General features: G+C 39.7%; 1 protein-coding gene across 2 annotated transcripts in view; it reads right to left on the bottom strand.

Annotated features, from left to right (window-relative positions):
- The window catches only part of TMEM132D (transmembrane protein 132D), a 263,741-nt gene that overhangs the window by 181,888 nt on the left and 55,220 nt on the right, over positions 1-26,633 (bottom strand). Inside the window, exon 2 of one of the 2 annotated variants that reach the window (XM_035340793.1) lies at positions 15,260-16,148. The exons of the other annotated variant lie outside the window; for it this stretch is intronic. Within the exon in view, the coding sequence (XP_035196684.1) occupies positions 15,260-16,148 (889 nt within the window). The remainder of the gene's footprint in view (positions 1-15,259; positions 16,149-26,633) is intronic. 2 annotated transcript variants of the gene reach the window in all.

The following is a 26,633-nucleotide window of genomic DNA, read 5'->3' as shown; positions in this document are numbered from 1 at the left end:
AGTAGAGAAAGGAATAGGAAAACCACAATTACAGAAGTCAGAAAATAAAATTTCCCAATATTACTTCTGCACATACATCTTTTCTCCTTGCATCAGATAAATGCACAATCACATAGATGAGTCATGGAGAACCATCTAGGTAGCTGCATAATATTCTGCTAGTAAGACCCTCTGCTGAAGTCAGTGTGCACACGCTGAGGATCTCTCCCCTGTACAGCCTCTATGGTACCAAATCCACTGCACTGTCCTCGTTAGAAGCTGAGAGGAATTGGTCCTTTGGTTTTATAGATCATGAGAATGGTTGTGTTGTTTTGTTTGTTGTTCTGTTTTTAATCAGAGCTTTACAGAGAGGTGCAGAGCAAGCACACTGTACAAGATGCAAATACAGAAACTCTTGCTGGTGTCTGAATGGGCACAAGGAGAAAAGAGTGCTCAGGTCAGTGCAGCACTCCTACAGAGAATGGTGGTTTTGCTGCTCTAGTGATAAGCACGGTAAAGGGCCTCAGAGAATAAATACAGTGGAACTACCTGACAACAAAAGAGGCAAGAAGGTTAGAGTTTTTTTTTTGTTTGTTTTTTTTTTTTTTTTTGAATGAATGAAAAACTGGTGTTTTGATTAAGCAAGGGCTTTGCTGAATATGGAAAATCAGAAACAAACTGTTGACAAGTTGGGGGTTTAGCAGATAAAGATACCATTAAAGATACCCTTTTCAATTCCCCCAGAAAGGGAGGCAGGGAGAGGGATCTATATTTTCTACTGAAATTTTTGACAGTAAATGAATTTTTGTTGTGCTGTTGAATTTTTCTATCAGATGAAGTCTTCCTACAAGGCCTGGGAACCAATCAAGTTCTTGGAAGCAAAGGAAAATAAAACAACTCAATGAACAGGAAAGGCAATTGTCTCAGACATAACATCTGACAAAGGTGGAAAGCCCAAAGGTCTAATAGAAAGTAGCAGCAATAAAAGCTGTATAAATAAGCACAGGGAGAAGAGAGAAAAAGATATATAGAGAACTAGTTTGAAAGTGTTAATGGTAAGAAAAGATGAAAGCATCTTTTCTGGCAGTGGTTGTTGGAGGAAGAGCAGAGTAGGAAGACAGCTTAGTGATGCTGTTTGCCCAATGGTTGGCAACACAGAACTAAGGAAAAGAGAGAAAACTGGTCTGGAAATTGACAGAAGCTGTGGAAACAGGAAAAGGAGGAAGCTGTCACCCAGTGAGCAGAGCAGGCAGGTAGAGAGGAAACATCTCTACTGGATATCTGTGGGTCCATAAATTGTGCCTACCTCCCTCAGACCATGGGGTACTTCAAAGGCAGAACAGCAGTGGAAACAGTGCTTTGGGACTAACACCACTGCACCAAGCTCAAATGCAATATCCAGAATGCTGAAGATCTTATTGGCAGAGGGATCTCTGGTCAGCACGTGGGACGTGTGGAGATGTGAACTTCCAATATCCAACATGGCTAATGGGGGAAGCTGCACAGGGTATGTTAAAGAGGTAATTTAATATTGAAGTAAAATATTTCAATAATTTCAAATCAAATAAGTTTTTTTCCCTACCCTCGTGAAACATCCTTGTATTCCTCAATGCATTTTACCTTTATTTAAAAAGGTATTTTTGAAAATAGAAAAAAATAAATCCTTATTTGGATGGAATTTAATGTTTTCTTAGCACATTATGGGAAGAAAGAGGAAGTTCACTAACCCAAGATGTTTTTCTGTATATTTGGCCACTAAAATTAAGACAAAAAGAGAGCAAGCACTAAAACAAATATGCAAAGAGCTTGCAGGACCCAGCATCCAGTTCCTAAGCTTGTCAGTAATAATGAAGAAAGTGCAAAAATCTGGAAGGGACATGTTCATCACCACATCCAGACCTGGCAGAGTGACGCTTGACAGACAGTTGCTGGGCTGATAACTTGGTGACTTGATGGTGACTTCTGTAACTTTGCCATCTTGTGACATCAGGCCCCAAAAAGAAACTCTGAAAAGGAGTTTTGGATAAGCCTTACTTTAGAAATGAACATCCAAGGCAGACAAGAACTCAGCACCATGAGACTCTGAACTTCCTCATGGGGCATGCTTCCCTGTCCCAAAGCAGCAGCATGAAGGCGTTTTACTCACAAGGAAATGGGAGGCAGATGGGCAGTGACCCACCATGAGGGCTGTCCCCAGCCCCCTCAAAAAAGACTTTGGTGTGAAATGTGTAATCCCCTGGTCCTGACAAAACAATGAGAAGTTCCTACACAGATCAAACAGCATTAGGGAGAGCATGTGAACAGCAGAACAACAAACGCTCTGTGCGTTATCACAAAACACAATATTTGATGCTTCTTTATCTGCGTTAACATCCCCTAAAGTCATGCTGCTCCCAGTACAATGTGCTCACCCAAGCCGTTCTTCCTGTTGGCTTTGCTTTATCAGTCAGTTGGGAATTTAAGTACATCACAGTGACATCTCCCACTATTAGGTGAAATTGTGATGGATGAGAGGAGCAGCACCTGCAAACAAGGCAGCTCACACATTGTCAGTGCCAATCACACTTACCATCTGTCTTCCATTTATCTAGCACAGACCTGACAGCCTTCTTTCATATTGTTTCATTTCTTACCACAAAGGAGCCTCTAATGTTTTCTCCATTGAGAACTGAGAAGTTCTATGAGAAGAAAATAAAACTCAAAGACATTCATTCCAGAAGTTTAACTCCTATTACTCAAAATCTCCCCACTCCTAGGAAAAACAAAAGAAAACAAAGAAACCCAGAAACCTATTGGCCAGTTACGACCAAGTTAAGCTGATTTCTGTTGTTCTTCATCTCTCTAAGTTAATGAGTCATACTGAGAAGAAAAAAAAAAAAAAAAAAAAAAAAAAAGTAGTTTTCTCCAACTAAACCTTCTCATGTCTCCATAATGTAATAGGAACAATTCTGAAGTACTGGATCAGCTACAAAATCCTTCTAGTCAATATAATATAAAAAGCTTTACTATGTGCAATGCTCTTACTTTTATTTCTTGGAATACTTTGAGGCATTTCTGTTGTCAGTCATTTCAATCCCAGATAATGCAAAATATGCTCCTGATAATGTGTGCCAGACTAATTTTTTTGCTGTTATCATGGAGGTTAGTTGCACAATGTGGACATCCCTTTCTCTCAGGGAGAGGGATTCTTCTGCCCACTGAAGAAGACAGAATCTTTATGAAACATGGAGACCAGATAAAGCTACTAGGTCTAAAACAGTGTGGACAGAACAGCAATTGCGCAGCCCACTCTGATTCCTGGGGGTACACCTACATTTAGCAGCAGCTAAAGGGCCAGCACAGCACAAAGAGACTGCCCAGGGCAGGCAGCACAGTTATCCTGGTATTTGTTAGCAGAACGTCAATACTGATTGCATGGCTTCATGTTTATTTGTGGTCCAATCAACTGCGCTTACTCCTTGCAAATGTTATGATTTGGTCTTTGTTCTGCTTGTATTGACAGCCAGGTAGTAGCCCTTAGCGTATGACTATAACTTTTAGGTACTACTGCAATGCAATAATCCTAATAATAACAGTCAGCTGTAAAGACCATTTATGTGAGTGACAGCCTGCTTGATCTGTGTCTCAGTTTCTTGACACGTGCTTGGTCAACGTGACTTTGATTCTCAGGGCAGAGGATCTTAACTGGAATAATTTTAACAAAGAGAACTATTTTTTTTTTTTTTTTTAATATAATCTGCCAGTGCAACAGGAGGTAATAGAGTGCCCTAGAAGGCAGTAGTTCTTAAGTACTTGTCTCCACACTGCTACTGACAATTTTGGGGCCATTAGCAAGTCACTTAGAAATGCAAGATAGCTATTACCCCATCTAGAAGATGGGGAAAATTGTATTTGCTCGACTACTTCATAAACAGGCTATGAAAGTTAAATCATACTTGTAGAGCATGCTGAACACAGCAGAAAAAAAAAACAGTTAGTGAAAGCCTTTCACCAGCCAGTAGCACCTGTGTGATTTCACCTTAGCACTACTATAGAAGGGTAATCACTGCACAATCTCATATTAGGAAATAACATTTATTATGATGAAACAATAAAGACGTTAAGTCTGTCATCTCCTCAGGTGATGGAATATAATTCCCACTTACTTCAGTGTGTCACTTGTCTGGTTTATGCTCCAGAATACAGTCTGACTGAAATGACAGCCCCAGAGACTATCACGAATGATTCACCTCATTAAAGGCCACCTTTACAAAAAGGGCAAACCAAGCTACAAGGCCTGAAAACCTCAGGTATGCTGTAATCTTGCTGTGTAAAATCTCAAGGTACTCTTAAGTAGTGTCATACACCGTTACCTTGCCTGAACAGTCAGTCTGTCTCTAATCTACATCTACCTCTACCTATACCTACCTGAACAGTCAGCTCTGCTTCTAATCTGTGTATAAAAAAGGCTCAGACCACTGCATCTTTTATTTTCTTTCCTCTGCATACTTAAGCTAGTTCTAAGTTTTTGGACTTCCTTAGCACCAGAAGCTCTTTCTTAGTCTTTCCTTACATTTCTCAAAAGACATTTTCATCAAAAGTTGGTTAGGGATAGAAGCTAGAGGACAGAAGAAAGATCAGATCTTCTCAAGTTAGCTGAAATACGATTTTTCTATACCTTCTAAGAATCAGAGTTTTATTCAGCCACTAACTTAAGACACATGAATTCTAATAGTTGCGATAATTACATACAGTCTTTCTGCCCTGCTAAGGTCACACTGCCAATGGAAAGTTCCTTTTCCCAGTAATACCATCTGTTCATGAACAGGTTACAGGAAAGGCTCTAAAAGAGTGACAAGGCATGGGGAAAAGTGCAACCAGAGAGGCCTCGGGCTTGCTAAGGATCTGTGTGTTTCCATTTCTGTAGCCTTTTATATTAACCCTGGACAAGATCATGACCTGGTGATTAGGGGTGTTTTTTAAATCTGAAGAAATAACTATTGGTGGTGATTATTCCTTACCCTGTTCTTTGCAAGGTTTCAATGTCTCATTTTTAACTTCACCCATAATAACCTTTCACTACAAAGGGTAAATGAATGTATTAGCTCAAGGCCCCTGTTTTGTGCTCTCCTGGTTCCTGGAGTCAAATGCGAACATCCACTCCCACTCTGACAGGAGAGATTGCAGAATAGAGAATTAAAAAAAAAAAAAAAAAAAAAAAAAAAAAACTCTCGGGTGCTGGGCACACAACTTAGACTGGCAAGAATCACAATACAATTTGCCTTCATAAATGAGTTGCTGTGATCATCAAAATGATGCTTCAGATGCTGAGCACATAACCAGGCAGATCAGAACAGCCCTACCCATACACATTCTGGACTGGATATGTGGTTGGGGTGGTTATCTCAAATGCAGCTACCTCTGACCCTGAAATCCTACTGTGGGCAACATCACATCCTCCTCAGGAATTTGAGATGAGGATACCTCATCCATCTGCTTGGTCCTCCCTTTCACTACAGCATCCTTTCTAAAATCTTTTACTACAACTTTATAATCAAAGTAATACATCCTAAATAGGAAATACCTTCCAGAGAAACTGTTAATAACATGATTTTTAGTTCCCATATAGTGAGCTGAATCACATCAAAACCCAAAGTTTTCTGATGCTCATACAACAGGTCACAGACAAACTCCAGATCTGCCAGCTCCTTGTAGAGGACACGATCTACTCAGTCATATCAGCATCAGCTTTTAAAGGGAGCATTTGGACAAGAAAAGTGTTGTGGTTTAACCCGGCTGGCAGCTAAACACCACACAGCCGTTCGCTCACCCTCCCCCCTCCCTCTCTGGGATTGGGGAGAGAAACGGGAAAGTGAAGCCTGTGAGTTGAGATAAAGACAGTTTATTAAGATAGAAAATAATAATGATAATAATATGTATGAAACAAGTGATGCACAATGCAATTGCTCACCACCCGCTGACCAACGCCCAGCCTATCCCCGAGCAGCCGGCCCCCCTACCCCGGCTAGCCACCCCTATATATTGTTCAGCATGACGTCAGATGGTATGGAATACCCCTTTGGCCAGTTTGGGTCAGCTGTCTTGGGTCTGTCCCCTCCCAGCTCTGTGCACTGCAACTGCTATTTATCAAAACATTAGGATAACTCATCTGAATACAGAAATACAACCAAAGAAACAATGGACTCTTCTGAAAGACTAGTGATCTTTCAGCGAGCTCACCTGAAAATACTCAATGGCATCATTAGCAATTTGGAGATCAACATGGCTCAAAGATAAAAAACTGTACATTGCTGTAAAATTAAATATATACATATATATTTTCATCTGTCTTGGACATAAAGAGGAAAGACAAGGCATTGTGTAAGAAGGCCATTAGAAGTGTGATTTTTGTAGCAAAGAAATACAAGACACTAGCAAATGGCCATTTAACTAATGATCTTTAAAAGATACTGCCCTTCATATTTTAATCTAAAAGACCCTTTGATGTCACACGTAGACTTCTCTCTGAGGTGGCAATTTCTGCGCTAATAAAATTTTGGCTAAACTTTACAAGTACAGAAAAATAAAATCTAGTCAGACATTTGGATACACAATCTCCTTACCTTCATTAAACACTAAAATAGGGAATAACAAACAGCAGTGGAGAAACAGATAGACAGAGAACCCAGAAAAAATAGATTATTTTTTTTTAAGCATCAAGACTGGGCATTGAGACAGCTGAAATTTAGAGATTGATGCAGAAGAATCAGAGGGATTTTTTGTGGATTCCTCTTCTCTTCTCAGTTTTAAACTGTCCAAATCAGACCAAGAGAGTAGTTAAAAGGGTAAGAGAAATAATTGGTTGTGTAATGCCATAGAGAAGAGAGGGCTTTACAAATTGTTTAAACATCCCCACCCATGCTTAAGTTTACATGACAGAACAAACCAAACCTATAGAAGAAGATAGAGAAAGATGTAGATTAGGATTCTTTTCAATCTGTCAGAAGAGGTACAAATTCAGGGTTGGGAATACCATGAAACAGCCACATAAACTTAAGGCCCATAGAGAAGCCCATTTCATTACACAGTTTTATGTGGCTGGTAACCTTCCCGATCACTGCTTATTGCCTGATTGGTTCTACTTCTAAAATATGATTTAGTTCAGCACTAGGAAAAAATAAATAAATTGATTTAGCTCAGCACTAGAAGAGCACACAAGCAATTTGATAAAATGTCAGTCTTGTTCAAATTCTCTTTTTGTACAAATTGAGTGCTAATGATCTCAACTCCACTGTCCTCATGTATTTATGCAGCCTTTTTCATGTTTGCTGGATTATTATTGATTGATTGTTAGATAAAATGAAAAATAAGAGAAGTTCACATAACCTAAACTCTAGGGGCTTTTTAAGAAAAAAAATCCGTATTAACAATGGGCATTGCTTATTCACTACCACAATTTCACATTAGTCACTGTATTCCCACAATTATCATCAGAAAGAAGGCATTAAAAATACTATAGACAGACAACAAGCTCTTTATAATAATTGTACATAGATATTTCTGACCTCCAAGTTTAGTTTACAAATGCAGTAATGTCACATACAAAACCTCAGTTCAACTTTTCTCACAATACCAGAGTTTTATGAGTTTCTAATACAACCTTCAGTCATTTCATAAAAATAGTGGTATATAATACTTTTTATTTCTCACCTCTGGAAATCTGCTCATAGAGTTTGACAGTGAAGCTCAAAACTATATATAGGCTAGGATAGCATGGACCAACTTAACAGTATATAATCAGGATATTTCATGTTGCTAGTGAAGCTAAACTGGATTTGCTCTGAAGTTTTCCAATAGCTACTCACTCAGAAGCAGCTACAGAAAATGATTAAGGCCATAAAGCTACAAATGTGAAAGAATACAAGAAATAAAGGTAGGATTCTCTAACTGGAAACCCAGCCCAAGGTGTGCCAAAGTGAGCCAAAGTGCAAGCAGGCCCTGAGAGATCTGGTGCAATGTCTGGCTGAGCAACAGACTGCTCCCAAGCTGTCCTCTGCACAGGGATCATAAATACTGGTTAAGTCTGATCACGTGGGACTTGTAAAGCTTTAAAAGCTCTGCCTCATCATATAGTCTTTTCCAAACCTATGTTGCCAACAACCAATTCTTACCCTCCCTGTGGAGCGCAGCCTTAAATGCAAGTCCCCACTGTGAAACCCCGTTACTGGAAGGCACAAGCAGAGGAACTACAACAAGGCAGTGCATGCCGTAGACTAACCAAGGGAGGGCTGAGGCTTCTGGGCAGTCAGTGAACCATAATCCCATGCTTCTCCTGCAGTGACATCTGCTAAAATTTATGAACTGGGGGAAAAAAAAAAAATAATCCACAGTGGAGTAGGGCTCCGCCAAGTAATCAAGGGATACAGCTCTCCCCTCACATGCCAAGCACTCATGGAAAAGTCATCCAAGAATTGCAACAAAACTACATTGAAGCTTACCATAAAACCAGGCTGCACTTCTCATAAATGGGAGCAGCATTAGATCCCGCTCGCATCCCTCTTTGCGCACTGGGATGCCTTTATGCTGCCCTGTCTGACAATGGCACACAGTTTTGTACAGCCAGTTTCTGGCAAAGTCCACATCACAATGTGAAAAGGCATGGAGGCAACAAAAAGGCACAGTTCACCAGTGTCCTGGTTAAGCGTGGTATCTGGTATTCCATTTTAGAATGAAGTAATGAAAAGAATGTTTTCCCACATTTTTTTCATGAAAAAAAAAAAATAGAAAAACAGATTAGGGAAACTAGAGGATATGTAATCATCTGTTGTTCTCATAACTTTTTACTTCTTTAAGGGCAAGAACTATATATAATTTATTGCACAGTGTTGACTACTAAGCATAATTATAAATTGAATGGCTGTTAAAAAAATAGCTATATTGTTGTATGTATATATCTACACCTAACATTATGTACCTTAGAGCAATTCTATTTCTACCATTTGTTTGTTGATTTATCTCCAGAAATAGGAAAACAAATTCAAAAGGTTGAAAGCAGAAAACATCAATACTGCTGACTTTAAAAGAAAAGGAACGTTATATTTATTAAGCTCAACAACAGCATGCTAAGAAAAAAAAAAAATAGGAACATGAGTTTTCTGAATCTAAGTTTGGAAAAGAATTATGGCATCTGTACATATATTAATTGCAATTGTCTAACACAGCACAGTGTTAATAACCAGCAGTAATTTGGGATTGCAATTTACAGGAATTTTAACTGTATAACGCTAGGAGCTTGGAAGCATGAATTACTGAAAGTATTTAAAGGACTGACATGAAATAATACTTTATGACTTTCATTTTTGGCAGAAAACTTCAGATAAAGATTTCCTTTTAATTTCAGTTTCCAGTATGCCCATAGTGAAACCTGGAGAAAACAGAGGAGAGAGGAGAAACTTGGAGAAAAGAGAGGTGGAGGAAGACCAGAATATTTCCCACAAGTTTCAGGGATCACTCCACACATCTCCAAGGGAAGGACAGAGTCTTCAGCCTTCTCCAGTCATCAGCACGTGAAAAGATGATAAAGAAGTTTGTGTGGCAACAGAGCCTATGTCCTGTGCTGGTCAGTGTTAAGGGGCTTTGAGGGTTGCCTTTGATCACAGAGGCAGAGATGTGGGCTCTAGAGCTGCTCTCTTTGGGCTAGGATGTTCTTTTTACAGTATTCATGCCGCTGCACACAACCTGCCCACACGGCCAGTTACAAAGAACATGATGAATAATTAATTTGCATTCAAAAAGGAAAAAAAAAAAAAAAAAAGTAATAGGATAAAGGCACCGGATGTTCAACCCCTTATTTTATAAAAGCATTTAATACTGCTTCACTAGGAAGCTATAATCACTCATTGTTTGCATACAGCATGCAAACATCATCTTCAGATACTGGTTTACAGCAGCAATGGCAGAAAGGCTACAGAGAGGTGAAGAGACTTAGCCAAGACCAAGAGGAAGAAAGTGTTCGACACAAGCTGAGAAATCAGATGGCTTCTTAAGGCCCAGTGTTCGAGTACAAGCTCACAACCTGGGACATACACCAGTGTTCCATATTCATCCATCATTTACATTTTATCTCCTCCTTCCTTTCCCCTGTCACATCTATACGGTCAAGACAAATATTTTTAATTTCTTTAGTTCGTTAAAAAACAAAGCTTCGACCTTGGCCCTTATAGTCCATCTCTTTCACAAAATTAAAAACAGTCCATCAGTTTCACATCCACTACTGCACAAAACAGCAGTCTGAGAAAAAGGAGCACAGCTACCTTTCCCTATATATTTTGGATTTAGCAGCTTCTCCAAGGATCCCCTTGGAGATAATTTCCTGTCAGAAGGGAGACAGAGTTTACTCCTATCATAATTGTTTTGAAACAAAGAATATTCAATAGAGATGAATAAATCTTGACTTGTGGTTGTTTTGCATGACTGTTTCTTCTTTTTTGACCTGTACATCCTATATTTTCCATCTGTTCAAGTCATGATTTCCAGTCCACTGGAGCAAAAGCAATGGTAAAAGCATTTTGCCAGCAGCCCTTGGCCTCACTTTATGAATACAGTTGCCAAGTCTTGCTGCCACTCAAGATAGGACTTCTAAATACAAGGGACAATTTCAAAATAAAGATTAATACTATTTTCTGATAAAAGTCATATTGAGGGAGAAAGAATTTGTGTTTTCTTTTCCTTTATCAGAGACAGATATTACTTCCTCTATGACCTTTGAAGTAACCTGACCACATATAGTGAGCTTTAATGTGCAACCCTGCATTCTCCCCAACTAGTTTATATTTTTCAAAATGAAAAAAAAAAAAATAGAAAAAATATGCCTGTCATGTAATAGCTGGCCATCGATTGGTGAAAATCCATACGCTCTAAGGTAAAAATGGACCATTTGGATAATAGAGTGATCTGTGTAACAGCTGAGGCCAAAGACTGCTCTTCCTCTCCCCAAACTGCATTTCTCTCCTTAGACACACCATTTCCATCCAAATACTCACAGCAGACAAGGCCTGTTATCCTTCCCTATGGATTATGATCATAGAATCATAGAATCATAGAATATTCTGAGTTGGAAGGGACCCTTAAGGATCATCAAGTCCAACTCTTGACACCGCACAGGTCTACCCAAAAGTTCAGACCATGTGACTAAGTGCACAGTCCAATCTCTTCTTAAATTCAGACAGGCTCGGTGCAGTGACAACTTCCCTGGGGAGCCTGTTCCAGTGTGCAACCACCCTCTCTGTGAAGAACCCCCTCCTGATGTCAAGCCTAAATTTCCCCTGCCTCAGCTTAACCCCGTTCCCGCGGGTCCTGTCACTGGTGTTAATGGAGAAAAGGTCTCCTGTCTCTCGACACCCCCTTACAAGGAAGTTGTAGACTGTGATGAGGTCTCCTCTCAGCCTCCTCTTCTCCAGGCTGAACAGGCCCAGTGACCTCAGCTGTTCTTCGTACGTCTTCCCCTCCAGGCCTATCACCATCTCCGTAGCCCTCCTCTGGACACTCTCCAACAGTTTCATGTCCTTTTTATACTGTGGTGCCCAGAACTGCACACAGTACTCGAGGTGAGGCCGCACCAGCGCAGAGTAGAGCGGGACAATCACCTCCCTTGACCTACTAGCGATGCCGTGCTTGATGCACCCCAGGACACGGTTGGCCCTCCTGGCTGCCAGGGCACACTGCTGGCTCATATTCAACTTGCTGTCTACCACGACCCCCAGATCCCTCTCTTCTAGGCTGCTCTCCAGCGTCTCATCGCCCAGTCTGTACGTGCAGCCAGGGTTTCCCCGTCCCAGGTGCAGGACCCGGCACTTGCTCTTATTGAACTTCATACGGTTGGTGATCGCCCAGCTCTCCAACCTATGATCAGTCATTTTACTGAGTATTTACACCAGTGGGTCATTTCTGCTCCTTTTCACTCCACCCCAACTGACAGGAAGGACCTTTTACATGTCTGTTCATGCCCTCATATTTGCATGTTCTAACAGGAATTGAATTTCCTTCCATCTACCTTGACCCAATGTCTGTATCCCTACAAGACGCTAGAATTTACAGTTTTTAGAAAGTTTAAATTCAGCCAGGTCACAGAATAGGTCTCTGGTGGCTTTTACACAGTGCCAGCTTGACAATCCGTTCTGAAATCAGAACAGGCAGCACATAACAAATGTTATCTTTGGTTTAGTTCACTATGCCACAAGGGAACGAACCTACATAGTACAATGGATATAGTAAAATGGCATGTAAGGCCCTATTTTAGGGCTTATTTCAATAAATCTTAATTCAGTCAAAGGCCAGTATTCAGAGAAATTAAAGTCACCACAGTAGCAATCACCCAGTAGTAGTCACCCCTTATTAGTGGCTTCAATGCTTTTTAGCTGATGCAGATCTCAACAGAAACCATGTAGGAGAGCTACATGTAGGAGAACCTCCTCCACCCCACCCCCCCCACCCGCCCCAAGGGCTGCAGGCAGGCAAACAGTTGCACCAGGACTGTAAGGTGGTCAAGTCTCAGTGAAGAAACTTCTCTTCGGAAACTCTTGCTTGTTGTGATTGTCACTCCTAAGTTGTACAACCTGCACTGGTCTGGTGCTGTGCAGTGCTGCCAACCTCAGCCCCACAGCGCTGCTGCCTCAGCCCCACCTTTGCTGCTTGCTGCTGGGCTGCTTCAGTATCTAACTGAAGAGACATTTCCTCCTAAACAGAGGGCCCCGAAAGGAGCTTTAACTCCTTGTCCAACTGGGATTATAACAGCTCCCAACTCAGAAAAGCATTTTACCCAAAGCATTTAATCAAGCTCAATTTTTGTTCTTACCTAGTGTCTGTTTTTACAGCAGAAGGTACGTATAGCTCAGCAGCTACCCAAAACTGAATAAGCTGTGTATAATTCATGGGGGGATGACTGCAGAAAATAGATACTACAATTCTGACAAAAAAAAAATAGACATCCCGTAGCACGATCAAAGAGATATAAGTAATGGTGGTTTAGCAGCATGGTAGAAAAGATAATATTGTAACTACTCTGATATTATAGCAGATTATAGTCTGGGTGAAATCCAGTTACTGTTAGAAAAAGCAGGTCAAGAAAAATCAAAACTCAGGAAGCTGGTATGAGTAACAGCAAACTGTTGCAAAAGTTTGCTTTTAAAAGGCAATGCAAACTGATTTTTTGAAGAAAATGCCACAGCTTTCATTTTAACTATTATTTGCTGTCTATTGATAGCTTTTTATTGTTGTTGTTTATGACAAATTAGATTTTATGATAAAAAGCCAAGAATAAAATGCATTGCTTCCTTTTTTTAGTTCAGAAAATTAATGTTAGAAGCATTCATTTAGAAGTTTAGGTGTTCAGTTTTCATTCCAATTTAAGCAAAACAAGACATTTGAAAGTTTTTATAAACTTACATTTACTATAATTATAGTTACAAGCTAACTCTACTTTTAACTGATCACAGGTCTGAAGTTAGATTTCTAAGGTGTTCATTCACAGTGTATAAGCCAGTGGAGTTGTGTTTTTGTTTTTGTTTCTTTTTACCTTATTTCTCTTAGAAAAGTTTTTCTTTAATACTTAAACAAATTTTCAAATGTTATAGCAGTCTCCATGTGTGTGAAGTTATATAACTTCAATGTCATTGGTATACAGAAAGCTAGAAGGATGCCCCTGAATGTTTGTTGAAGAAGGAATTCAGATCGTCTGTCTTGAAAGCAGTCACTCAAAAGCAACCTAAGTCGTTGGCAGATGGACTCGGAACATAAAAGCTTGATGTGGTAAGGAGAGTGGTTATCCTACTGGTATTTGTCCTCTGCCACATGAAGAGGAAATAACTATCCTCAAGTCAGCAGCCAAGTGCTGTGGTTATTCAGTCATATATCACATGCTTATAAAGGAAAAATGACCTGATTTTATGGCAAACCACTTCCTCTGAAAATACCACAAAAACCACTCTGAAAAAGAAATATTCTTAAAAATGAACAGTTTGAGCCTTACTACTTAGGTCAGTCAAAGCGGACAATCCTGCATGAGGTATACATCCAAGCCCAACAAAGTTGCATTTACAGCTTCTTGCTATTTTAATAATCGAACCCTGAAATACTTAGGTGATGTTATCCAGAGGTTTTTGGAGTTTGAGATGTGTAAAACACCAGAGAAAGGAGCATTTTGTCTCAAGACAGAGTAGGAGTGAATTTTTTAGGTGAAGTCACCCAGTACCTCCCCTGTCCTCTGACATTTGGAAAAGGGAGCAGAAAACTTCCTGTGCTCATGAAGCACCCCCTTTAGGGGGGGCACTCTGTGAACCTTCCTGAGCTTTGGCATCAGTGCTCATCCCCAGGACAAACACCCAGGACAAGGCAGTCAATCTCAGAAGCCATGGTACAGTGTTTACCTCCAGTGCTAAAAGAGCAGACGTGACTTGTTGGTAGGGGGTAAGCCAAAGACAGCAGCTCTCTACACACCACTCCCCCGTGGCACCATCAGGCCCACAACCCTAGCTACAGAGCTGGCACACAGAGTGGCAAGCCTTGAAGGAGAGGACAACCAGACAGCCTTGCTCACATGCGATGCACATCTACTCCCAGTTTGCCCCAGCATATAGCCTGATAGTCTTTGCTGTTCATTCTTGGATTGATGGTTAGAAGGAGCTTCCCAAATGACTAGAAAGCAACCAAGTAAATCAGTGTGGCACTTGAAGTTACATTACACCAAAAAAAAAGCTGCCACCACCACCCCCTGCCCTTATTGACATTTTATGTGAATAATGGCACATTTGAGTTTCAACATGTAAAACAGACAGGCTTACAACAAGCTGGGGAGAAGCTTAAGCATATAAATCCTACTTAGATGCCTAATTTTTGCTCACATTCTATAAATACCTTTGCGGATTTGAGTTTTACTAATCTTAACATGAGTTCAGTGAGAGATTAGGAGCACCACAACCTCTAGCTCAGGAGACTTGAAATGTTATCTCTCATTAGCCCACATATGGGCTATATGGTCCCAGGTCTATTTTTTATTATTGTAACTAGCACTCAAAAGCCTTTTTTTTTTTTGGAAATTGTCCTTTCTTACTCAAAGAGATCACATCTCAGCAATTCATACAATTAGACCAAACAATACAAGAAAAATCAAGTCAACTAACTGCAATTCAGTTTCTGCAGAGCAGTAATTGAGGGATTCGGGGGCAAATTATACATGAGAAATCGACTTCCCACACCAGGAGCAGAAAAAAATAAGGTATCAAAGAAGCAAAAAAAACAGCCTTACCTCAGTGTGAATTGATCTTCTGTTGAGTTTTTAGCAATAAATACAAGGAAAGTCAAAATGTCACCTTGCTTGACAGTCTTTGGTGCATACTGGATGGCAATATTATTATCCAATCTAATTTCATTTAAGGAAGGGCCGGCATATGTCTGGTAAAGGAAAACACTTCCAATCCTCTGCAAGGGAGGTCCTGACTCATCAATGTCATTGCGCCCTGGTTGGATCCCATTACTTTTCCTGACATACTCCTTGGTGCATTCTCCTTTCTCATCTCCTGGTTGTATGGCATAGTAAAGCTCCACAGGGCTCCCTTGAGAGTGATCCATTGGTTTCTTACGGCCGGCAACAACTGTGGGGGGGTTAAACCAGCTTGCCAGGAGTTCCAGCTCTGCCACACACAACCCCAGGTCCCCTTGCAGCTTGCAGCTGCCTCTGACCTCCCGCGTCTCTCGAAAGGCAAACACCCGCAGGCAGGGCAGCCGCTCCGTAGTGCTGTAGTCATCCCAGTCCCTGCCCACGATGTAGAACAGAACCTGGACTTTGGGCTTGCTAGGGTAAATTTTTTTACTCATTATGAAGGCCTTAAGTTTCCAATTAAATGAGAACTTGTTAGTGGATCCAAATGGATTCGAAGACAGCATTAAGTCCTGGGGCACAACTTGTTCGATGGAAAAAGGTCCATAGCTGGCATTTAACACCGGTGGCCTCTTGGATTTGTAGATGAGAAAGGATTCCACTCGGGACTGCAAGCTAGAGTTCCTCATAATATCCTGGTTGGCTTCCTTCAGAAAGAAGGAAACATCTGCGTTGTGTATACGATAGGTCACGGGCAAGTAAGTTGGCAGTAAGGAAAACCTCTGTATGCTTTCCAGGATCCCTCGACTCTCAGTCACTGTTGAAAGGAAAGCAGAGTTTAAAAGATCAGATCTTCAAATCATACTGTGATATAGCCTTCCTGACTTTAATGGGGGATTGACAGCGCTGTAGGTGATACCAGTAGCCACAAGAAGCGTAATCAATCCACGCAGAAGTAGCCTAAGCAGATCATGATTTATCTAGTTAGCTTGGAAAACAACAGGCTATTTTATGTTCTCCGTAGCAGACAGATAAAAAGAGTAGCTTGTATAGGTTTACCCGTGCCAAATACCACAACTTTATTTGCAATATACATTTTTTATTTGAGAGCAAAATTATTCCATCAGCATCTGCAAAATAACATCACTGCACAGGCATATTTAAAAAGAAATTTGATCAATAAACCAAACTGCTCCTGTACAGGAAAGCATTGCCATGATTTTACATCAAATGCTACATATGGATCACTTAGACCTCACTTCAACATCCTCTGTGGCACTGTCAAGCAATACACGGACTTCAAGTGACTTCCTGCACAAGGCTGAAATCCACTTTGAGAATAATTAGCACAATAACCAATACATAAAAGCTCCTTTACAACACTGGTACTACAGGACTTCAAATGGAGCTTTATTTGCATCCTATTTATGGTCCCTTCTATTTCACTTCATTTATGAAGAAAGGTTTCTCTTTTCCTGTAAGTAACTATTAGGACTCGCACCACTGTTGTTGCCTAACCCTGCACTGTTCCTTAACACAACTGCATTTTCTGCAGGTTATATACATCACTGCACATTGAAAGAACATTTTAAATGACACCGAGCCTCTCTTACTGCGAGGTATCTATTAACTGTGCTATCGAGCAATTACCTGAGGCAGGCTATCATATTAAAGAATAAGCTCTCCATCCTTTCTAGGAACTGTCAGTCCCAAAGAGCAAAGACATACACTATTAAAAAATACAGATGTAGATATGATATGACCTTTCCTGTTTGAACATCTGACCTTTATGCTTATGTCTTTACACCCTAATTGAGCTATAAATCGCATTATTTTTTCCACAGCAAACTCAAATCTGTAACCTTATTCAGAAAAGTGGCAAAGGGTTCCTACAGATGGCATTCAAGGGCAACCCAAGCTCAATTTCCCAAGCTCCATTCCACAAATACTTTATTGGCCCTTATTTTTTGTTTGGTATCTGACCTAAACATTTATCACCTTGTCAAGAAATGCCACGGCACAAACTGATGATGGCTACTCCTAACCACCAATCTATCATTTATGTACAGCAATTTGCTGCAAAAAGGCTCAAACAGGCTTGAAGAATCTTGTTATCTTCAGATCCTATGGGAAGCTATTGTTAGTTCCTAAAGACTCTGATTTCGTAGCACAAGCATTCACCAAAACCAATCTGGAACACTCCTCTCCCAGCATCAGTGACTGGGAGATCTACCTATGGGCAATGTAATCCGAACTGGGAATTTGCCTTGGCAGGAGATGAGGGGAGAGGAAGCCATGCTGCTGCTTCCCATATCCAGGCATGCCAATCTCAGGCACTCTGTGCAGATCTCACTCTGCAACCACCTGGAGCTCAGAGAAGTTACTAACCTGCTGCTGTTCTATGTACAACAGGTAAGGGTATTACAGTTTACTTCCCCTCACCCTTTGTCTGTGTAAACTGAAAGTGCAGCAGACAGACTTACCTCACTACTAACATAAAAGTATCATCTGCAGTCACAGAGCTGTGATCTCAGTTAAGGTCTCTAGACACTACCACAAGACAAACCATCTGACTGGAAAACCAGAGCAAGAAACTTTCTAGCTGGAAAAGCAAAACCAGCCAACTATTAAACCAAACCAAAACACACAACTAGATAAAAGTGGGCATATCTCTGCTGGAAGGTGGAAGGCACAAATCTCGGAGTGAAAGAGGCCAGGAAGAAGTGTTGCAGAGAAGACTTCCACAATTTATAAATCTCTCTCTCCATCTTGGAAAGCTGTAATTCCTCTGTTTTCCTTTGCAATAAGCAATTGAAATAAAATCTTAATTTTGAAAGTTTAATTGGTGTCATCTCTTAAACATCAATTTTTTAATTAAAATTTTTATTTTTATTCATCTCAAGGAAGAGGACAATGACCCCAGCACAACACCACCATTAAAAGGCTGAAGTCCTGTGTTTCCCTAGAAGTAGAATATTCTGCTGAACAGCAGAATATGATGTTGTTTTGAATAAGATGTTGTTTTAGACAAAATCAAACCCAAGGCTTTTCTGCTTGTAAGGAAGAGTAAACTACAGAGATTCTTTGAATGCAAAACGCCCTTTACCCCATTCTTGGTCTTTGTAGCATTTGGCTTCCACTCTCTCTCTCTGCCTATTCAGCGAGGGCAGATAAAGTTTTAAGAGACTCTGGTCTAGATAATCCCCCAGCAAAGATTTCTAACGACTCTAAATGGCTTTGCTAGTACTTGGAATTGCAGGGACTCATCTCTCCAACCCAGCCCCAAGGCAAAATCTGTTCTGCTGTCCTACTCCTCGGATCACCCAGTCCATCACATCGTTCCTCCATCTAATGTCCCATTTATATATTACACGCTCATTTTGCCCTCTTCCCAACTGCTTGGCAAAGCACCACTAAACAAAGCGAGGCATCAAGGAAGCAACCTAGAAAGAGGAAAAAAGCTCTGGGTATTCAATTTTTTATCCCCCTTATTTTGATTGCAGCTCCCTCCCTTGCATTCCACAGGGAGAAGTACATTATTTTTGTATTAAAACTAACAGAGTGGTTTTGCCTCATAATTTTTTAATCATTTGTTTTAATGCTTAATTATCTAAGGGATTAAAAATCTTCAGTCTGTATTCCCCATCCCCACAGGACAATGTTCCTCAGAATTTGTAAATCAATGACTTTTCAGAATAGGACAGAGGAACAGGAATTAAAACAAGCAAACTAGCAAAAAGCACAGAGGGTGAACTGTGGGTTAACAAAAGGAAACAGTATCACTAGACAGAGCAAGGTCTACTAGCTTGTAAACTCTTGGGCAATGGCAAACCGGTCTGCTCATAACTGCAGTTCTCCCCACCAGCAAGCTGTCACTGTGCACTGAACATGAATTGGTTTATGCTGGAAGCTGACAGCAGCTTTCCAAACAGCCAAAGGCCAAAAATTCAAAAAGTTTTACACTTTATCTGTGGAGAGTTATAATCGGCACAAACGGAAAAAAATATCTCAAAAACTACACTGAGCTCTGCAGTACCATCTGGATTTTGACCATGAAAGTTTATTAATGATTCTGAAGGATAGGAAATTAAAAACAAAAGCTACTGGGGTCCTTAACTGCAACCATGACAATTTTTGTACAAATTATATGTTTGAAAAAAAAGGAAAATATGAAAGATTTCAATTTTGTATATTATTAGGTGAGAGCCAGTGTAGAAGTGGAATTTCAAAGTTTTCAGTCACACCATCTACCCTAAATATTACATCAGCTCTATAACAATCACAATTCCATTGGAATAACCCATCTGAATAAATAAGACAAAAACCACACAGTGAATATCTCAGTTTAAATATGTCAAACAAAATAAACGATGGGTAACTGGACTGCTGTTAAGGAAATATCAAGACCAAAGTATATGGTTAAATTTAAGAACTGCAACTCTTCTTTAATGTACCACTGTACCTTGACTTGTTTATATGGGGAACAGGGCAACAGGATAGTCACGTGTGGGAGCGCAGCACATTAAATAGCCTTACTAGTTCTCTCACAAAGTAGGTTGTATGGTATGGGAAAAGAAAAAACAGCAGTACCAGATTAGAACAAACTCTGAGGAGTTCAACCCATCCATGTTCCTCACTTCCCTATGCAATGCACACAGCTTTCAACAGGTCAGTTATGACAAGCTTTAAGATCAGTTTATCTTATGCTAAGACATTGCAGAGGAATTCTTCCAGGGGACCACAGCAGGCAATGCTCCATCTTGAGGGACTGCTGCTGTTCAGCACTACTGAATGTTGAGGGACTGGCCCTCCCCTGGAGTAAGCTATTTCACTGCAAGGTCTGCTGAAGAGGATCTGCTGCAACTGCAGACTGGTGTTGCATTCTGGTTTCAGGAGACGATCCACAACAGTTGGAAACAAGCCAGTGCAATCTAATTTTGATGCTGTACTTACGCCAGTAGCTATTATTTCTCAATCCCTTAAAAACACGTCTGTATTTGATCTCTCATGCTGTGAATGGTTTGTTGAGGATTTCAATCAGTGGCCACCTGGGATGAGATGCTCTAGGAGGGTGGTTTCTTTCCTCTCTTTAGTAAATCTTCCCCTGACTGACACTGTTGAAAAAATAGTTGTCATTGATAGAACAAGCAAATTCTCTGCAGGTCAGTGAATTTGAAAATATCTGAGAAAAAAAATAAAAAGCAGCATATTCAGTCTCCTCTCTCACTGCCAAAACTTGAGTATATAATATATCCCTGAACATGACACTGTAAACATGCTGCATTTACCTTCCAAAAGTTCAGACTGCTTCTTTGATTAGGCTATTAATTTTGTACTGCAGTCTGGCTAAAAATCTTAAATCTTTATTTCTTTAATATCATGTAACAGCAGCTTTCATTCAATGACAAAAACACTATTCACAGCTCAATTTTACTGCAACGTTATTGACCATGGCTTCAGAAAATTGAAGAAATCTGACAGACCACTAACTTCATTCTATATTACCAGATCCTTGGGACTTTATTGCCCTGACACTTACTTTATTTTTAAACTGTTCAATCCATGACCATTGAGCATTCATGAAAAATAAAACACTCTTCCAAACAATTATATACTGCTACTATTTAAAAAATACATATATATAATAAAAAAAAAAAACTTATAGATTGAAGGGAAAAACTTCTTAGGAAAACTGCCTTAATAGCTGCAAGCTCAGACTGGTAACACAATATGTGATATCTGGTGCTCTATCTTCAGGATTGATATATGTGGTACTTTTCAGCATGGCCAGAAATATTACCTTCTAGTTACTTTTGAACATTGAATCTTCTGAATGTCTTTCCTTTTCTAGGATTGTTATATATTGGAACATTTTCTTAGGAAAACAAAATCTAATAGTCTGATCTATTTGAAGATCTGAAAATTAATGTCACAAGGATGTCTGCACCAATAAACCTTCATGCTAAGTTTTGGAAACTTAAGATATTTCATTCTTAACCTAGTTAAGCAACCAAATCCACTGATGCTCAAGCAAAGCAGTTTAAAGCTAAGCTATACACATAGTGAATATCACCCACAGGTGTATCTCAGTCAGTCCTTAGCAAAGGGATCATCTACTCCACCTGTACATGTCATTACTATGGACAAAGTCAATCAAAACTGTTATAGAAATGATCCTGCTCAGATATTTGTATCTTACAGGATTTCCTGTTTGCTTGTCATGTTCTTTCCTTTGGTTCAAACCTCCTTCTGTGCAGCCTGACACATGAATAGACAAAAACTGAGCTTCACAAGGAGGACTTACTGCATTACCTCTTCTGCCATTCTTGTGGCAGCTTAAATTTGCTTGGAACAATGGCTGTAAAGACCACTGATAGCTCAGATACATTGGAGGGCAGCAAATGAATCCCACAGGGAGAAGTGCACTATCCTACACAATCAAAAGTCTGCAACCCCCCCCCCCCCCCCCCCAAGGATCTTACTGCAGATGCTTTCCTTTGAAACCATTTTCACACAGCCACATGCCTAAATCTGTGCAATTACACGGAGTCAAAAAAAGTATTTTAATAACTTGACACCATAAACATGCAAATCTATCCCACAGATATCCACACTGAAAATGCCATCCAGGAGTTATTCTCTGACAATATATTAAACCAAAGCCACCAAGATAAATTTACTGTTAGGAACAGTATTTACCTTGAATAATCTACAATTCAAGTTAAGGGACAAAGTTTTAAGAACTGGAAAGTAATGCCAGAATAGTGATGGGATATACCAATAACCACAAAGCCAGTGCGTGTTTATAGCTAGAAGCCAGTCATAAATCATCAATTCCTCTCTATATTCAGTACACAGTAAGAATGTTTCAAAAAGCTTTTCAGCAAATTTTTGACATAATCTGAAAATGTGGGTGGTTGAGGACTAAATCAGCCAGATTTTCCTGAAGTATTCAGCCAGTTCATCATATCAGCCAAAAAAGAAAACACTCTTGTTCAACATCTCTGCCATGAAAAAAAGATAGAAAAAGCTGACATCTCTGGCACAGAAACAGTGTGATGGTGAGCTTCTCCCTGCACTTCACAGGAACAGTTCAATAGGTGAGTATTCCTATCCTGAACATGACCTATTACAACTGTTTCCTGTTGAAGAAATTATTACGTGTAAAAACTGCTACGTGATCACATTATCCTTACACAACTGTGTAAAACAAGACTGAAAGAACAACTGATCCATGATTATTGCTATTCCCACCAAAGCACTGATTTCCCATCACTCTGCCTACTTGCATGGAAGAGAAGTACTGGTGTCTATCTTCCATACCAGTACAGAAATAAAAGCACACAGCCTATCTGGCAGCAAGAACCCTAAAACCTTCCCTCCTAGTGATGTCACAGCATTAGCGAAGACTTTCCAGAAAAAAAGCTCACACTTTCAGTAATAAACACCATCAACCTAAAGGGCAAATAGCACCAGAACAGCAACAAGGCTAAATTGGTGTGTCACAAATAGGAAAAAAAAATAGAACCTTGGAACTCATGAGTCATGCATTTATTTGTAGTGAATTAAAAAGAAAAATGGCTTCAAAGCCAGAAGTCACCCATTTTAAGTCCTATCCTTATTAGCATTTCAGCCTTCTCTGCCTGCTTCACTTTATAAGATTTCCTGTAACAGTTTCATCCTTGGAAAATTACCATTCTTTTTTAAGAACTAAGACTTTCCCAACCTGCCAACATCCACTCCTTTCCCAAAGTTATTACAACTTGTCCCAGCTCTACATGTCTTTGTGAAGCTTGTTACAAAGCAAGGGACAGATTATTTGAAAATCAAGGCCACAGATTATACAGAACAGCTGTTCGGTAAAAAGGGAACTCCGCATTTCTTGTAACAGAAATTTAAAGCTAGAGTATCATTAGAGAGTATAATATACATTAATGACAGTAACAAGGCAGATGCTTAATAAAGTAAATTAAACTTCATACAGATGCAGACAAATCAATTGTACCATCATTTCTAAGAGGAAGACATTTTTGCAGACTAAATTTCATGAAAACTACCAAGCATTGCTAATGCAGTCAGAAACAGAAAGAATTTCCAAGTGTTGAATCCTGCAAGGAAAGAAGCATTCTGACAGAGTGCTTACACTTCATGGGAATATTGCTGTGCTGAAAGAGAAGCCGCCAAACAAATTGCTGAAACATGGGCTGGAATGCTTTGTGAGAAAAAATGTTATGGTCTGCCCATCAAACCACATCTTAACCACTTTTGTTTCTGTATTATCAGTCTTGCTATATTGCTCCTCCTGAGCAATCCTGTAGTCCATCTTGTATTTATTTATTTGACCCAACTGGGAAAGGAAGAAAAGCTCCTAACGACATATAGCACGAAATTCACCCCAGCAGAGTCTCTAAATACAATGCTGAATCAGGGACTATGAAAAACAACTACAGAGTGATCCTAAATTAATAAATCTGCTCAGTTTTTGGCAGTACATCATTTGTCCCACCTCAAAGAATAGGATTCTTTGAGGGCATCCTGAACTCTGGCTTGAGCTTCTGATTTTTATCCAAGGGGAATAGTGAAGCTGGATGACTGGCTTTACACATACCATTCACTGTGTCCAAGGGCAAATACACGCTGTAAAGTGTGTGTTTGGAACATTCAACTGTTGTGACTATGATAGTGTTATGTATATTGTCAATGGAATATTACTTGAACACAATGACTGATATTATATGGTCTTTCCATACAATCTTTTCCATGCATCAGGTTTGATTTTACAGAAAAAAATTGGAAATCAGAAAAAAAAAATATATCAGAAAATGATCTTTTAGAAAGGGAGCTCTTGCTCCAACAGACAAAGAAATTTGACATCACAGAAACATTCCCCAGCATGGATATGAGCCGCTATCTAATGCTTCAAAAGCAGGGCAATAAACCAACACCTAAGTGAATCTATCAATTCCACAAGCCTGCCTGTCAGGAACTCCTTGTGGACTACCATAAATGATGAGCCTGAAAGTTAAATCATCACACCAAAGGATTTCCATGGCTCCATGTCTGGAGTGAAAACAGGCATCTGATCTTCGCATGCATAACCTCATATGCATGACTCCAAGGATCATTAAAGGTCATTTCTCTTCCAGGACTTTTCATACTTCAACTCCGTTATTTGACTTGATAGTTTCAAGTGCTCATCCTTTCGACAGACCCATGGGTGCAGACTGTACTTCCAGTTGCTGTATCAGTCCAGGAATTCCAGTAACCATGATGGGCTCATAGAATGTGATTATCAGTCAGATAAGGTCTTTTTGACAACAGCACTGCAGTCTGATGACAATATTTTCTTGGAATATCTCATTTTACTGAAGTTTGAAGAAACTTCTATAACTTAATCATTGATGTCTGGACAGACTACATCTCATCATTCATCAGGATTGTTCATCTGTCTCCTCAAGTTATTTTATTATTCACATTGACAGACAGATAAAGAAATAATTTAAATAAAAGTGCCACAGAAGAACACATACACCTTTATATTACCAAGTGATACAAAAATGATCAGAGAAAAATCACATAACAAAGTTCCCACCCGAAAGGGCAGCAAAGTAATAATCACAGAGAAAAGTATTAAGATAAAAGGATATGGTACTGTTTCACACAAGATCTGATGTCAGCCTGAACATGAAAGGGCAAAGCAGTGACAGAAACCACAAAGTTTACAGTGAGGAGGAAAAAAAAAAAAAAAAAAAAAGTCATGTTAACTACTGAGGGAAGAGTGGCTAGGAAACTTTTCTGAAGCTCCAGATGCAAAACATAATAATCACAGAGGGCTGCCCCCAATCCATCAACCATGTGATGCAAGGAGTAAAAGGGTACTAGACATGATAAGATGCATCACTCCCTTGAGTGTTGTTGATTAGAGCAAACAGTGATCTTTCATCACCATAACTCACTGGGCCATCTTGACACACACCATCTCTTGGCCTTCCCTGTGATTTTGATGCATTTATTTAACGAACCATGAAATGACAGAATCTCTCTTTAGTGAAATTGTACGAGACTAGGTGCTATACACTGATGGCTCCAGGCACCCTGGTGGTGAAAGAAATAAGAGACAGCGGCTGCAGTATCTAACATAACAAAAGGCCCTCAACAGAGCTTCAATGGCAATAGTTTGCCTGCCTTTCTCATTCTGTCTATGCCACTACTTGCAGGGAAGAAATGGTGAAGCTTTTAAAGATTTAAAATACAAACCCCTCCCCCCTCCCCCACCACCCCCCCAAAAAATAAAAAATAACTTAAAACTTAGAAAGCTGAAATCCTTGCCAGTATTATCTTGACTTAAAGTACTATCTTCAGTGTAATTATATTCAGAAATCAATCAAAGAAAAGCAGGGTTGAGCAGTAGGTGGAATACAGAGTACCAACAATCCAACATCAATTGGCAGATTCCTCATGACAGATTTGGGAATACAGGGCTGCACATTGAATAGCCTTATACTGCTTCAACAGACTATCAACAAAATCAGAAGTCTCTAAGTCAATCAGATTCTGCCTCAAACATCCTCAAAATTCCGTCTTCATTTTCTGCAAGGATGCCAATGACTGTGTAGAGGTTGCAGTTCTGCTAGTGGGACATTATCAATGGGAGGAAACCAATTCTAAGCATCAAGCTAACACCTGACTCAACACAAGTAATAAGCCAGAAGATGCAGGCCCTTTAGGAGACAAGTCACGTCTATATAGCCTAATCCAACTCCCATGGAACGTGAACTCTAGCACAGAAGTGTTTGTTGCTGCTGGCTGATCATTCGTGCCTTCCAGAGAATGTTTGTTTAAATTCATTCAAAATTTGTTAATCCATATTGTGCCTCTACGTCTTGCTGTAGGCTCTGTGCCTAACATTGAATTTGTACAACCAATAACTACAATATTGATCTTCTATTACTACATTCACTAACAAGATAAAAACATATATATTTTAAATCATATTTAAATACCACTCTAATGCTGGCATGTGCAGCATTATTTCCAGGAATGTCAATAAAACTAGCATTATTTCACTAAATAAATACCTACAACATATTCGTTAGAGGAAGTACAACTTTAAAATATTTTAGTGCATTCCTAGAAGAAACTGAAGATATCCCATAGGGATATCTTGTTCCTGAAAAGTCTAGAAATTGGAAGGCAGCATAGAATAAATTCATACACATGCAAACACAGATACAAGAATCTGACTTCAGTAAAAGAACACAGCCAGAACCAATTAGCACAGCTTCTTGGGTATTTCTATTCT

The sequence above is a fragment of the Oxyura jamaicensis genome, chromosome 15 (assembly GCF_011077185.1).
Source record: "Oxyura jamaicensis isolate SHBP4307 breed ruddy duck chromosome 15, BPBGC_Ojam_1.0, whole genome shotgun sequence".
Taxonomy (NCBI): Eukaryota; Metazoa; Chordata; class Aves; order Anseriformes; family Anatidae; genus Oxyura; species Oxyura jamaicensis.
This window is presented reverse-complemented; position numbering and strand designations above follow the sequence as displayed.